Genomic DNA, 15,531 nt, shown 5'->3' on the forward strand with positions numbered 1-15,531 from the left:
TGATTTTTATATTTATAGAAATTAAGTATTTCCATGCATAGCAACCTAAAACCACAGTGTTATGCATATTTCCTTTGACTTGTTTATACTAATTGACACTAAAATATAATCTTTGCTTCATTACTTGTCTATATTCTAGGAACTTTGTGCCTAAAAGGGGAAAATTAATTAACCTCTTTGTAATGATTAAAAACAATTAATCAATGATAATATAATCTCTGGTTTGTTAGCTTTTACTTTAAATAACAGTTTAGTTCTTATTTTCACCATGTAACTGCATTCATGACAAAATTTGAACAATTTTAATACACTAGTGCAACTGCTAATGATACGCTTTGCATCCATGTTTGCTTTCTGTAATGAATGATTATTGTTTCATATAAATAAGGTGTGTCAGTTTCATTAGACAAAATAGGCCATAATACCTTTTCTTTATTATAAGGCTTATGGATCTGTACAACATTGCTAATAAAATATGAGGTTGTATTTTCAATGTTACATTAAAATATTAAATTACTGGGAATATTTTTAAGTGTCAGTCTATGCACAATGACAATATAATCCACAGGTGTCTGAGACTCTGAGTGGAAGATATATTGGAATCCTAAAGTTTGAGACACAGGTATATTTGAATTAGAGGGTTTATATCAGCTGTAGAATTAGATATATTTTAAAATTTATAATAAAATCAGAAGGCAAATTAAATTATTTTTAAATTAACAATTTAATTTGGTCTGTCAGAAATTTTATTGACTGTGTACACATTTGTCTGTAAAACAGAGGTGGTTGATATAAGCTCTACATATACTTCATAATTTTATTGTCATATATATCAAGTCAAAGGCATAAGCTCCACATACTGCCTAGGAATGTGACTGCTGTGCAGTTTTCTCTACAGTTCAGAATTTTCAGAAATTACAATATACAGGAGGGAGCAATTTAATAATCTAGTGCAGATGAACAGGGTCAACATACTAGTTTTTCAGGACAATCCTGGCTAGCCTCTGCTGGGTCTTCCTTCCAGCTCTGCCCAATGCAGGCTTCTGTTTCAGCTCAGACAGTCACTTTGTAATCACCAAACCCCCTTCCTGTAACCAATCCTGTCCTGATCAGTTTTCTCTGGTGGAACGGGATATGTCTGTAAAGGCACTAACTCTGTGTGTGTGTGTGTGTGTGTATGTGCACAAGTGAGCATCCCTGGTTCCTGGCTCCTTTTCTTTAGTGAAGGGGTCCTGCTTTTGCTGCTCTCTGATGATTTTGAGTTTGGGATTCCTGTCCTCATGCCTTTCATCTTTCCTGTATGAGGGTTATAAGGAGGATTTTCTCATAACCTGTTCTAATATTGCGTTGTTGTACCCATAGAGAAGCTCTAACCTTGGTCTTCCTGCATAACTCTCATAAGGCTTAATATCCTGCCATTCTGTAGCATTAGTGGCAAGCTCTTAAAAAAAAAATTTCTTAAACTATGAATCTACAAGATATTTCATGATTTTGTGAATAGCCTGTTATCCTAAATGATTTTTTCATGCTCACATATGAAAATTCCCTATTTCAACCCATGCACCTTGCTATACAAAGAAATAAATACAAATGGCTTCATGAGAATCCTTAGATCAGACTAAGATTGTCTTTTACTGTTTGACATAGGCCTGTGTTTGATAAAGATATTCTGCTTGACGACCACCTCTAGCTGTATTATATTTCTAGAGTTTCATTTTGGGCAGATGAACATTGGGTATGAATATGTCAGACAACCATCAAACAGTACTATAAGAATGAAGAGGGGATTAGATTCAGTGTAAAAAAGGTTAGGGAAACAATCCTTTGGCATGATGACTGGAGAGTTGTATTTTCTACAAAACAAGGCTTTTTAAGATAAGCCCAGTAGTTTAGCTATTCTGAAGGAAAGTATTCCTGGGTTAGGAAATCAGCATGTAGTGGTGAAACAAAAAAAACCAATTAAGTATATTTCTGCTAGAGCCATAATCAGAGAACAGATAAAAAACATTTTCTTTAAGGAAAACTGGCAGCAAAACTTTCCTAAATAAAATCAAGAAACTCTTCCAAATTTAGGCAATCTTACAGTGTGTATTATTTTTAATGCACTATTTATATGAATATTTTTGTAATAGAGGTTTGGAACTTTTTCTATTTTAAATGCAAGCTGTGTCATGAAAATTTGGTGAGAATATGGAACTTTGTACAAGTTTCGTAACATTGTGTTGTAACTATGGAGTGTACTGGCTCAGAATAAGGCCATCTGGTTCCTATTCTTGTCAATATATTTTGTAGTTTATCAGCACCATAGGTATTATGAATATTTAAAAGTCCTTATATACAATAAAATATAGAGATTATTAATGCTCTAGAGTTAACCTTCTGGTTGTTGAGGTAAATATGAGTTTAAATAACTTATTGTTTGACTGGTAGTGTATACTGAAGGTAGTATGAAAAAAGACTCTAAGCTAAAAGGTGTGAAATGCCCACTTTAAATCCATCAGTGAATAAAAAAAGAAGTATACATTGGCATATTTAGAAGTGTTTGCAACATACTGAATTCAGAACTCTATAACTTCTTGAAATCTTTTTTTTCCTTACACATGAGGAAAAAATGGAGCATTATGTCATAAAAAAAAAAAACAAACCCAAAGAAACCCCCAAAAGCCAAAAGCAACAAAAAAACCAAAACCAAAACATACCTATTTACAGCAATTCATCAGTTTTATGTACGACCTTGGTATTCTCCTGAGAAAAATGAAGATCAAACAAATGTGTAATAATTCATGGTGTTCAACTTGAAGTCATGTCAAAGAGAGCAAAATTAGTCTATTTTTTTGTAATGGAGAAATTCAAAATAATATAGACTATGATATATACTGTTCTACTTTGTGAAAATGAGCAACCAAAATGTTTTGCAGGCTCTGCTAGGTGAAATAACTGCAAACAGAAATTTAATAAATAGCTATGTTTTTCATATTTTATATATAAAAATGTATATAAAATATTTTATATTTTTACACTATTTTTAGTAGAGTCACTAGCTTGTCAATGCCACAGTAAGACCTTTGCAACTTCTTTGAAATATACAGTGATATGCATAGTTAGATGTGACCCTAACTGTGTCATAGTTTTTGTTTGGTTTTTTTTTGGAGTAGCCTTGTATGCATAAAGGCCACTGGAACCATGGTGTTATGAAACTCTGTGGTGCAGCCTGCTCTTCCTGCAATGTAAGATGCTTCTGCTCTCTGTCTAAATGGAAAAGGCCCTGGGTGTCCTGGTGGACACCACGTTAAATGTCTCCTTGATGTAAAGAAGGTCTGTGGTATCCTAGGATGGATAAGGCAAATTGTTGAGCAGGCTGAGGCAGGTTATCTTTCCCCTCTACATGAGTACTGCTTGCAGAAGTATATCTTATAATATGTATATGTATTTTCCAATTTAAAAATACCAACTAATCTTGTAAGAATTGTAAGTATGTCTTTTTCATGAATGAAGAATTTGAACTGCTAACATGCCAAGCAAAATATACGTGGTATGACTGTGGATTCCATGATGTCAAACTTAATATAACAGTTCACTGATTTCTAGTTTTAAACTGAGCTGAAACTTTAGCAAGTTTTCCACGTCTCTCTGCCCACAGTTAAAAGTAAAAATAATGCTACTTTGTAGAGACTGTGTTTTGTTTATGCTCTTTAATGCAGGAAATGTATTACACACATAAGAACACAGTAGGGAAAAACCTTTTTCATAATTATTGAACTGTTTATTTTATCTTTTTAAGGTTTTAATTCAGTTATCTCCATCTAATTCTGAACACCACAGAGCCTGTCAGCTTTAAAGCGACTGCATCTTCCTGCAACTGGATTTTCAATATTTGTTCATGCATTGATATTGGTAAATACGAATTGCACCTAATAAATCTGTACTATTTACCTTTCTCTTTTTTTTCATTTTTAGCTCCATGTGGTGGGCATTTTTCCTCTCCAAGTGGAGTAATCCTCTCTCCAGGCTGGCCAGGGTATTATAAAGATTCCTTGAATTGTGAGTGGGTGATAGAAGCTGAACCTGGACACTCTATCAAAATTACATTTGAAAGGTCTTGGCTGAAGTTTTTCTTACTTCATGTTTTCTAGTTTTTACCAGGAAACAAGAGTTATTAGCTTTATCATAACATTAATTTGCATTATCTCTACAAACAAGCAATTGTATTATCATGTAGGACTTTTGTAAACTCTTTCAGAGCACAGATAGTATCTTCATGTCCTGAAAAGCTTTTGGAATTTCTGCCCTTACCCATATTGAAGCCTGTTTAGCCTAGTAAAAAATGTTGCCTGTTTTTAAATATTAAGCATGCTTCATTTGCTTTTAACTATATTGCTATGATGAATTATAATTACTAAGTTATTTTTTTTCCTCTCAAAATCACATAATCTTCAACTCTAAAAATTGGAATCAGCTGTGAAAACTAAATTAAGTGTAGTCATAATTTTCCCCACTCTGAATATTTAATTATCATATAAACTGAACTATTGTTGTGAAAGGATTGTGTACTCTCAGGATGGAGTTCCAGTGCCCTCAAATTACTGCAGCATTCTACTTTTCCTAGACTGATGTCTGTAACTAAGGTCCCTTCCTTATTCAAAAGATTGACATGTGCTGAAGCACCTTACATTTCTTATGGTAGCAAGATGCTGGCATTTAATTTGAACTCTTTATCAGAAAACAAGAAAAAAAATGCAATAAAGAATGCTATTCTTCTTATGTTTTAGCGATTTTTAATTGTAAATATAAAAAATTAGATGACAATCTAGTAAAAAAGCAACATTGATGATGAAAATTATAGTGTAGAAATATCATACAAGTACCTTTCAGCTGATATTTATACAGCATGATTGGACTAGACTTGCTCATTATAAAACAGCATATGCAAGTAATACTAATATTACTAATAAAGTCTGACACTCTTTTTCATACAGTTTTTTTTTGTAATACATTAATGCCTTGTCATAAAATTGTACAACCCCTATTACTCTTGTAAGAAAGATCAAAAAGAACAAGAAGTGGTCTCTCTGGATCAGAGAGAAAGCTTCTATCCTTTTTGTGACACCTTTTTTTCCCATTGCTGCTCATTTTTGACACTCTTGTCACTTGTCAGAAATTGGTCTGTTATGCATATTGCTCAGATGCAGCAATCCAGAGAGGCCCTACTTGCAGATAAACGTGCACTCTTTTGTATCTCTGTGCAGAACTACACTTAAAATACATCTATGCATGTTCACACAGATGCACTTCGATATATATAGCTACATGTCTGGATGCAAAGAAAAAGTTATTCTATAAATTAAATGCTGGAATAAAACTTTATAGTGTATTGAAAGGAAACTATGGTGCTGTTATGTTATTTGCTTAGACATTATTTTTCACATAGTTTAAGTTTGCCTTCTAAGTAATTTATACATTAGCTTTTTAAAGATTCATTCTAGTCTTGGCTATTCTTGTTCTGCTACTTCTGCTTGCAAATTTTCAGCTGCACTTTCTTAATAGAAAAGGATAATTTTGTTGAAATACACAGTTTTAAAACTATAGCCAAATTACTTTCCTATATGATTAAAAAATCCCTACTATTTTGCCCATTTCTTTGCCTTTTAACTTTGTCCTGAGAAATACACATACTCTTTCTAGCCTTTATTGGTGCAAATACCAAAACTTCCAAAATATGTGTGATTGTTTGAAAGATTTTCAATTTCTTGGTGAGAGATTAATATTTATAGTACATGTCTATAATTTTAAAATAATTTTTAGATTTTCTAAGTTTCCCACTTGCAGGGTAGTTTCCTTTTAATCTTCCTACCTTCCTATATCTTCACTCTTATAATATTGAATAGGAGTGAGGTGCTGCATTCCATGACTGTATGCTAAAGAATTCCTGTGCCAAGTAGACAGAGACATGAGAAAAGGAGATCTGCAGACAAATCAAATAAAAATAGCTATTAAATTTTATGCTTTTGGCATGCAAAAAATAACTTTTTTATATATTTCTATATGATTGTGCATGTATTTTTTAAAATGTTTGTTTAGTCCCGTTCTACAAGCGTAGCTAAGATGGATGATCTGTTGATATTTTGTTACAAATCAATATCTTTTTATGCTCAATTGAAATGATAGAAGTGAGAAATGGCAATGCCATTCTTGATTGTAATGAAGTGTTTACCATGAAGCCTAATTATGAGTATTTAAATGTGAGAGATGCTGATAGCAAACTACTGATTGGAGTACTAGTCACATTTGTCTATTGAGCATTTACTGTGCAGCAGGAAATCCTGACACTGCAATGAGTTGATAAGGGTGTCTCTTAGAAACAAAAATGTGTGTTATAAATATTCAGGCACCTTTGTCTATTCAAATAAGGCCTCCTAATAAAAGTGCATGTGGGATCTTTTGTGTTAAAACATTTTTCGCTCCTGTCTACTGGTGAGTCCTCCAGAAGATGAGACACCACGTGGCAATTAAGACATCCAGGTCAATTTAACAATAGTGATCAATTAAGTAGTAAAGGACATTGGAAGGGTCTTGAATGAATGCAGGGTGTTTCTCATTCAGTTTCCTAAAAGCCCCTACTGTTTTGTTACACCAGAGGGGAAAAAAGTATGTAAATATAGCAGATATGTTGAGCAAGCATCAAGGGAAAAGATATTGAAGGAAAAACTGATATAAGCATGAGATTTATAAATTAAATTTAAATTGACCCGTTTTTGAGCTAAATGACCAAGCAAAAACATTGAACATAATGTTTCAGTTCATTTCACTTAAAAATAGTTCTTACATTTTCTTTCATGGCTGATTATTAATTTTTTTTATCTTCATATTTTTCTGCTATTAATGGTGGTACATATAGTCAAAGTAGTTTTGAGGGGATTTCCTTTATGTCTTTGGAGATTCAACTTAATTTCAACTTGACTTGAGAGGCCTGGTAGTTGCATTACATTTATAAAATCCACAGCTTTTTACACCTTCTTTTTCAAGTATGCTTTTGATGTAGGTGCTAAGAAAGCTGAGCAAGATTAAATGATCTGTTTCCAAGTTTTCTCTCTTGTTGTACAGATTTCTGTGAGGAAAAAAAAAAAAATGAAAAGTATTGGAAAGAGCTAATTATTGCCTAGCAGCTTTTTAGCAGGATGTGATTGTGAATTACTCGGGGAACTAAAAAAACCCCAAATTTTCAGTTTTCCTGCTTTTAGGATTATCCCTATTTTTCTACCACTTCAGTTCTGTAACTCCCTATTACTTTAGTTCTGTGCTCTTTTATACATTATTAAGTGGGAGCAGAATATCAATAAAAAGAAAATACATGTTTTGTAGGTTTAATTTGTCTTCTTGTGTTTTGCCAGGCTCCTTTAGATCTTTAGGCTCAGAGTCATGGGACATAAATGCTTAAATATTGTGTTTCTCAGTACATTGGCTTTACTAACACAGTTCTTTGAATGATTTCACAAAGTTGTATTAGGTGTCTAAGTAAATCAAAGTCAGAATTAAGACTATCTGAGGATCATTGTTAAATCCTGCTGTTAATTGTTGCTTTTTAATTCTGGAAAGGTTTTTCAGTAATCCATCAGAGTCCATTATAAAGCATTATGATTGATCTAAACTCTGTCATAGCATGAAAGAGATAAAGCACTGTCAAAATACCAAACAGGTGTTTGGAATTGCTGATACCATCTAATAACAAGACAGACAAGGAGATACTTAGCAGAACTATCACACTCAGCTTTTTCTTGCAAGGGAGAGCACACACACTGTATTTAAAAAGGCACTTTGTTTTCTAGTGCTTTCTAAAAGATTTTTAGTTGTGGGTTTTTCTTCAAATAACTTCTGTCACTACTTTAGACTGAGTCTCAGCTGGCAGAAAGCCACTGGAGTCAAGAGTCAAGTAATTCTATCCCTGCTTATAGATGATTGTAAGGTAGGAACTCAAGAGTAGGAGCCATTGATGATACAAAGTACCTTGATATTTTTGCCAAATGCATCAACATGCCCTCCATATAATTTAATTAATTATTCAAAAAGGAAAAATAATATTATTATAAAGTAGCATATGCAAGTAATAGTAATATTTATAACAAACTGTATCTAGCTTTTCTTTCCTGCTACACAAACCAGCTAGAGAAGTTTACTTCTTATTATATAGGATAAATCATATTATTGCAATGGTATTGAAAAACGGATATGTGGAGAAAAAATATTTTCAGGAAAGGTGCATAGTTTAAAAATTATGGGTTTATTGAATTTGTTTTAACTGTGTCTTAAATGTGTGCCTCTGTGTGTTTCCACAATTCCAGATTTCAGACTGAACTCAATTATGATGTTTTGGAAGTTCATGATGGACCAAATCTATTATCTCCACTTCTGGGTTCTTACAATGGTACACAGGTCCCACAGTTTCTGTTTAGCAGTAGCAATTTCATGTACCTTCTCTTTACAACTGATAACAGTCGTTCTAACAATGGATTCAAAATACACTATGAAAGTAAGTACTTCTGTGTTGTATTATTTGATATCCCCTCCCCCTCAATGCTCACTCTATTCACATACAGATATCATCTGGGCTAAATTCCTGTTATTTGCAAATCTGAGAAAGATTTAGTAGTGTTAATCTGCAAAAGAGATGACTACTAATTTTATTTATATTTAATGTCATTCTTAAAGCTCTGTGCTTTAAGAATTAAAAGATGAGAATGAGAAGAAAATACCTTTCTTCTGGAAGCTGCTTTTATGTCTTAATATTCTTATATTTTATACAATGCATTTGTGTGAGTGTAAAATAGCATGAGATAAGGAAGATTATGAGAATCTAAGAATAAAACTGAATTAGTGTTCTGGTTGATGTATCTGCAGCTGTAACTGAAGGAATGGGAAAATGCAGTTTACATAATGACCTGAAACTCAAGAAATGGAATTGGCTAATTAGGGATTTTTAAGATTCTAAAAACCTGCCTATATGATTTTTTTTCTGGTGTAGAAATACTCTTTTGTCCTTAATATAGTCATATAAGATATGTTGCAGAAAGTATCTGTAAGATTTCATACTTCATGAATTATTAAAACTCCTATGTTGAAATATTGTAATTCAATTTGCATTTTGTCTTTCTTAATATAACTTCTGTTGTAATAATTCTACTCATATGATAAATAATATTTTTACTATAATAATTATCTTATTTACTTAGTAAAGGTCATCAGCACATTGTTTGTACTTCTACTTGTTGGAATTGCCACCAAAAATTTCCAGATGTTCTTAATTTTTAACATTATTTTTCCCAATATTCACTATTCCCGTCCACTATAAGGATACTAAAAGTAATATGCATAGCGGAGATATTGCCAGATAAAATTTAGATTTTTTTTGAATGCCAATGAATGCTAAATTCAGGCTGTTTATTGAAAAAAAAAAAAAAGTCTCTTATTATACCAAAATTATTACCTGTCCTAGCATTCACTCACAAACGTCTATTTTGTATAATCTTCTACATTATGAAAAGTGATGATTTTGTTAAGTTTTCATCCATTCTGAAGTTTGAAGGAAGGCTCTCCTAACACATCAGGAAAACTAGATTAAGACTGCCTACCAAGACACTAAATTCGTAGAAAGACTGAATAATGTTAAATGGTAGAAATAATACTATGAGAATGTGAAGAGCAAAAAGAGGAAGTCTGCACTTATCACAAATAATAAACAGTTTCAATTAAATACAGTTGGAAAGGAAACCTGAATAAATAAATATATACTTTATAAATAAATTATTGAATTTCATTATAAAATCCTATTTTTTGTAAAATTGATCCACCCCCACAATTCTCTAAACTAGTGGAGAAAAAACGCTAAATTTATACTACCAACGAGCATGGAAAAATATATATTCTTACCACTTGTACACAAAATAGACAATTTTCAGTATTTTCTTTTCAGTTTAATAGCCTCTGTTTATACCCAGAAGTCTAGTATTAATTTTATTTTTGCTTAATTCTTACTGGTTTCTCATCTTACATTATCCAGTACAATCCAATTCTGGTTTTGTTTTTGGGAACACAAATAGCAATGATCAGTGGTCTCCTATTCATCATTTCTTCTCCCTTCAAATATTGTATTGAAAGCTAAAATCTTTTATATGTTCATAACCTTTATGCTAATTATATATTTCCACAATGAATTTCCTTGTAATGAAGGATTTTTTTATTCTTTCTGTGTAGGAATAAAAGGAATAACACCTATTAAAATCTTGCACTGAATACTTCTAGTAATTTACTAGCTGCAGTGTTATCTGTAGAGGGTTGGGGTTTTTTCATTATTATTTTATAATTATCATCTTTATATGAGCTTTATATATGAACATCTCACTGGGAAATAATCTAAATGTTTATTTTTTTAAGCCCACATTGAGATCCCTTTGTCAAGTCAACTTCTCTATTTTTTCTGCTATTCTTTATCTTCTTAATGTCTCATATATCAAATAACACTAGGTATGAGTATGATTTATGTAAATAATTGATATATGTAAATATTTAAAATATAAATATCAGAAAAAATGTAAAGATTTCAGCTATGCTAGCAAACTTTGATCAGGAAAAAATAAAGGCTGAAAATCAGAATTTTAAGCGATCATCAAAGCTTTTTAATATCAGCATCAGGTACAAAATAATTTAATTTTACTAAGACGGATCCAACTAAATATCTTTTAAATTATGGGATATTTTTTCTCTGCAACAATGGCAGGATTCAAACTGTGATCCATATTATCTTTTAATGGCAACATGGAGAAGAATAGTGTAAAGATAATTCACTGTAAATGTGAGATTATGAAGCCTTCACCTCACAACCATCACAACCAATTACTTAAATTGAAAAAAATCTATAAGTTCTTTGTTTAATTATTTTATTTTCCCTTTTGTTTTTATTTTTTTTTTTAATCTAGGTGTAACTGTTAATACTTACTCTTGTTTGGATCCTGGCATACCAGTGCATGGACGTCGTTATGGACATGACTTTTCTATAGGTTCCACTGTCTCATTTAGTTGTGATCCAGGTTATAGGCTCAGTCATGAGGAACCTTTACTATGTGAAAAAAATCACTGGTGGAGTCACCCACTCCCAACTTGTGATGGTAAGGATGAACAGATTTAATACAAAGTACTTTAAAATATACAAGTTTTGCCAAACTATTATTAGTCAAAATGAGTTAAATGCCAGAGCCTGTAAAACTTATATTGTTAGGAAAGAAAAAGAATAGTAAGAGGAAATAAGTGCCATATATCTCTGTGATGAGACATATGAAACAGAGAATATATAGTTATTTAATCCTGCAGATTACTGAAGGTGTGTCTATCTGGATTTATGTAACTGTGAGCTAACTGATTGCAAACTTTGTGTATATCTGGTTGTAAAGCACTTATTACAGATTAAAAATATTTGTGTTTGAGTATCAATCAATGGACATAGATTGCTGACATAAAAAACATGAAATTAATTTATTTGCACCTGACTCAAAAACATTTTCTCTTTTTCATGATGATCACTCTGTTTAGAGCTTGTTAACAGAACTTTTCACCCTTCAATCACTGTGGGAATTTTTTAGGACCACATTATATCTGGTTATTATTCAACCAAACAAAAGTGGTCTCCACCATATCATTAAATCTGAAAAATTATCTAACATTTTCAGTCATCTCTTGTAATCTGAATTGTTCATTTTAATGCTTTCCCTGTTGGAGTTGTATCAATTATATGTACTATTAAGAAAGTAGATTGTAATGTTCATTCAGTTACATTATTTGAGACTTATTATTTGTACTTCTTAAAAGAGTTTCCCTTCTTGCAGCATGGTGCATGTTTTTGATATTCAAAATATTTTCAGGAATAATAAAATCATTTAATTCTAAGTTAGTATTTAACCAGAGAAAGTCTCCTGAGATTTTATGAGCTACAGAGCGTACATGATACTGTATTTTTTCTAATACAGTTCTTAGTGTCTCAGGACATTAATTTTGAAAGAAAGATCTGAATGAAGACTGATGAAGAAACTCATTGAATCATGTAATTTGCCATATGGAAGACTATTCATTCCCACTGCATTACTTTCTTTATAAAATAGTAGGGACTTCTTTGGCCTTAAGATTACTTAGTTAGGAAATGCCTTGAGATTTTATATTCAGGAATTTGAAGGTGTCAGTATATGATAATACTGAAAATCTGTGGTAGTGGCAAGGGACGTGAATAATCACTTTGCTGAAAATGGCCCTCTGTAGTTCTCCACACCCTTTTTCTGAAAGATTCTACGTCTCAGACAGGCTCTAGCAATGAAGAATTGCCAGGTTCCCAACATTTGCAGTCAAGGGGATAATATTTTGTTGAATAGGCCACAAAACTAGGATATGTTTTCTAATGGTGATAGGCACTAGATGCTAACCATGTAGAACAAAAAAATAAGCATACTCCCTATGAATACTGTGCTCTGTTGTGGAATAAACTTACATATTGTGATCACTTTCTTCCTAAAGATGCTGAACTAGTATGCAATTCATTAGGTAAATGAGGGATCCTTTTCTCCAGAGCACATTGCTAAATGGTGATTTTCCATTCAATAAATATGTTGTAAAGGTAAGATTGAGTACATTTATTTTAATAAATGTAATCAGTTTATGGTTGATGTAATTTTAATTTCATTGCTAAATTTCCTCTCTGGTAGAATGTTTTTTAAAACAACCCAGAGTCCTTGCACCCCAGGCAAAAACAGGCATTTGCTAAATGGGCTGTTCTTTGCATAAATTACAAGTATGGGTTTGTATTAATCATACCACTAATAAACACATCAGTCACTATTACTGTGCATTCAGAATGTTACTCTGATAGTTTCTGAAGAGCCAAGTTCTTTTTTGGTCATTCTTTTTGATAACTGCATTTCTTTTTTTATAATTACATTGTGCATTGTTGTGGAGGCAGACCATGGTAATTGTACAGATAGGTCATGGCAACTCACGAGTGGGTGTAATTTGGAGAATTGACTATAAAAGAAAAAAATTTAGACTTCTTAAAGCAAGTTCCTCCTCAAAGTAGAACATGGTGTTGACTGAAATTCTATTCTCTGAAAGAGTGTAAATGAAATTTTTCATGATGTGTTTGATCTTGCACAGATAAACGTCACAAAAAAAGAGCGAAAAATGGATGGCTACGAGCTTTGCTGAGAAAACACTGCTTGTATTGCATCTGTACCATTCCCATCTAGTAACTACATATGATTCATTTTTTACCTGTGTGTCTGGAAAGCCTTGAATTTCTTAACTCTAATCACCACCCAGTGCTTAAAACTGAAAAGACCAAGTTATACCTTAAAATGTCCTTTCTATATGAATACTAAAAGAGAATTTTGCTTTTAAGCTTTGAATATATGTGAGGAACCCTATTCTACCCATTATATTAATTACTCTAGTAATCCCATCAAAAATTAAAGGAAGATGAATGCAAAAGATATCTACTAGATATCTACTTAACAGTATAAAGTGCTATTTATTCCCTTCATCATAACATTAAATTGAATGCTAATAGATAATTCTTATTCATTATCTGAATTAAAAATATTGTCATTCCCCTGATCTTAATTTAATTAAGAAAATTAATAAATAGAATGCAAATAATTCAAACAAGATAAAAAGCCTTCAATGTTTATATTGGAAACTCCTAAAGGTCCAAAAAGAATTCACAATGACTTATGCAGTACATGAGGAACATATTCAGGGAATAATGCAGAAGTGTTATGGCCTTTCTGTTGACATCTCTGAAATAAAAGTAAGGATTCCATTAAAATACAGCTATTAAAAAATTTGCTTCAAACACTCAGTAAAGTAGAAGCCAGAACTGGAAATGGAGAGCATGTCTGGTCTATGTAGATTTAAATGAGAAGGTCAAGATGCAAGTTTATATTGTGAGTAATCTAGGCTACACTAGTTTATATTTAATTCATCTCCTGTGTAATATAACTCAAGTCCGAGGTTTATTTCTTGAAGCTGAGTATGTTAATTTGATGTCCATATACTTATTTATTTACCCCTACTGAACCGCATCCCATTTTAAGATACATATTTTCTATAATTAGAGAAGACAAATGCTGAAGTTACTTGGTCTGTGAAGCACCGTATATAAGATTCAAACTCCAATTCACTGTTTCAATAATTTTGAAGTCTATTTTATATGCCACTTTTATTATCCAATTGCACAATAAATGAAAATAATCTCAGAATTACATTTTTATTTGGAAGTTAGAGTCAATTAAACAAATTAATGTAATGAGGCCTCTGTGTGTTTTCCACACACATATATTTGTATTTAGACTTATAAATAGACAAACCTATTTCCATATAAATAGATTTTTCTTTTTTTTCTCTGCAGTCCTTTCTAAACTAGCATATGTTATTAGTCTTCTTTGATGATGCTTCAAATCTAAAGCTAATTGTTATTACTAATCAATTATAATTGTGTGTTTTCTCTTCCCATTACTTCTGAAAATCAAATAGTTTTCAATCATGAGTGCTTACAACAAACTGAACTTCTGAAAAAAAAGTTTGATTTTTTTTTCTGAAAGCTTTTCTTCTTCTTAAGAGTATTTCATATTTCCTGAGAAAATTAAGATGCATAATTTTATGTTAGCATCTGAGTTGCAGGTGGTGATCTATGGCTAGTCACATTAAAAATCTTTACATAAGAAAATAATAGGTGATGCCATTTGAAAATGTGAAAAATGCTAATTTCACAAATAACACCATTGCCAACCAGGCTAAAAAAAGTAAAACATTTTGTTTTTTTGTTTAAGTGAAGTAGACTAAAAAAAAAATCCATATCATTACATATCATCCAAAATCATATATTCTTACATGGCTTGCTAGCCTTCCTAAGTGAGACCTCAGGAGGGAATAAAACATAATGACAGTTTAGCAGAAGATCAAATGGGTAAAAATAGACTATTAATAAATTTAGGCTGAAAATTATAAGACTATTTCTAGTATTGTAAAATTGATTTCCTATAACAGTTTTATTGTAGCATGGTCTGAAATGGAACTTTGCTATGAATGACAAAAGTCAAGTGTTTTTATTACAATTATTAATATATTCTTGTGATGAAGCATGGCCTGCATGTCTCGCACTGAGACATGAGTAGCCCGACTAAAGATTCTGAAATTATTTGGGCCAAAAATTATTTTCAAAATATACATTGGACCATTTTCTAAGCTAGGCTTGCTTGTTGACACGTTTTTTTCGTGCTTGATCATGTTACTGAGCAAAATGAATGCAGTTGCAACAAAACAGAGTGTAAGTAATCAATCCAATATTGTTAGAATTTATTTCAGCAGAACATCTGAACCATACTCCACTATTAAATTAGGATCCTCATTAATAGTTATCCAAAACTTGCTTCTACATCATTTCTCATCACCACAGTGTATACTTCCACATACCTATCCATATTTCATACAGTCACTTTTATATTT

At 31.8% G+C, this 15,531-nt stretch overlaps 1 protein-coding gene across 2 annotated transcripts in view; it reads left to right on the top strand.

The window, feature by feature from the left end:
• The window catches only part of CSMD3 (CUB and Sushi multiple domains 3), a 581,291-nt gene that overhangs the window by 329,032 nt on the left and 236,728 nt on the right, over nucleotides 1–15,531 (top strand). For both annotated transcript variants that reach the window (XM_077782368.1, XM_021546425.3), the window contains exons 17-19: nucleotides 3,958–4,096; nucleotides 8,337–8,524; nucleotides 10,968–11,156. In XM_077782368.1, the coding sequence (XP_077638494.1) occupies nucleotides 3,958–4,096; nucleotides 8,337–8,524; nucleotides 10,968–11,156 (516 nt within the window). The remainder of the gene's footprint in view (nucleotides 1–3,957; nucleotides 4,097–8,336; nucleotides 8,525–10,967; nucleotides 11,157–15,531) is intronic.

This window comes from Lonchura striata, chromosome 1 (genome assembly GCF_046129695.1).
Source record: "Lonchura striata isolate bLonStr1 chromosome 1, bLonStr1.mat, whole genome shotgun sequence".
Taxonomy (NCBI): domain Eukaryota; kingdom Metazoa; phylum Chordata; class Aves; order Passeriformes; family Estrildidae; genus Lonchura; species Lonchura striata.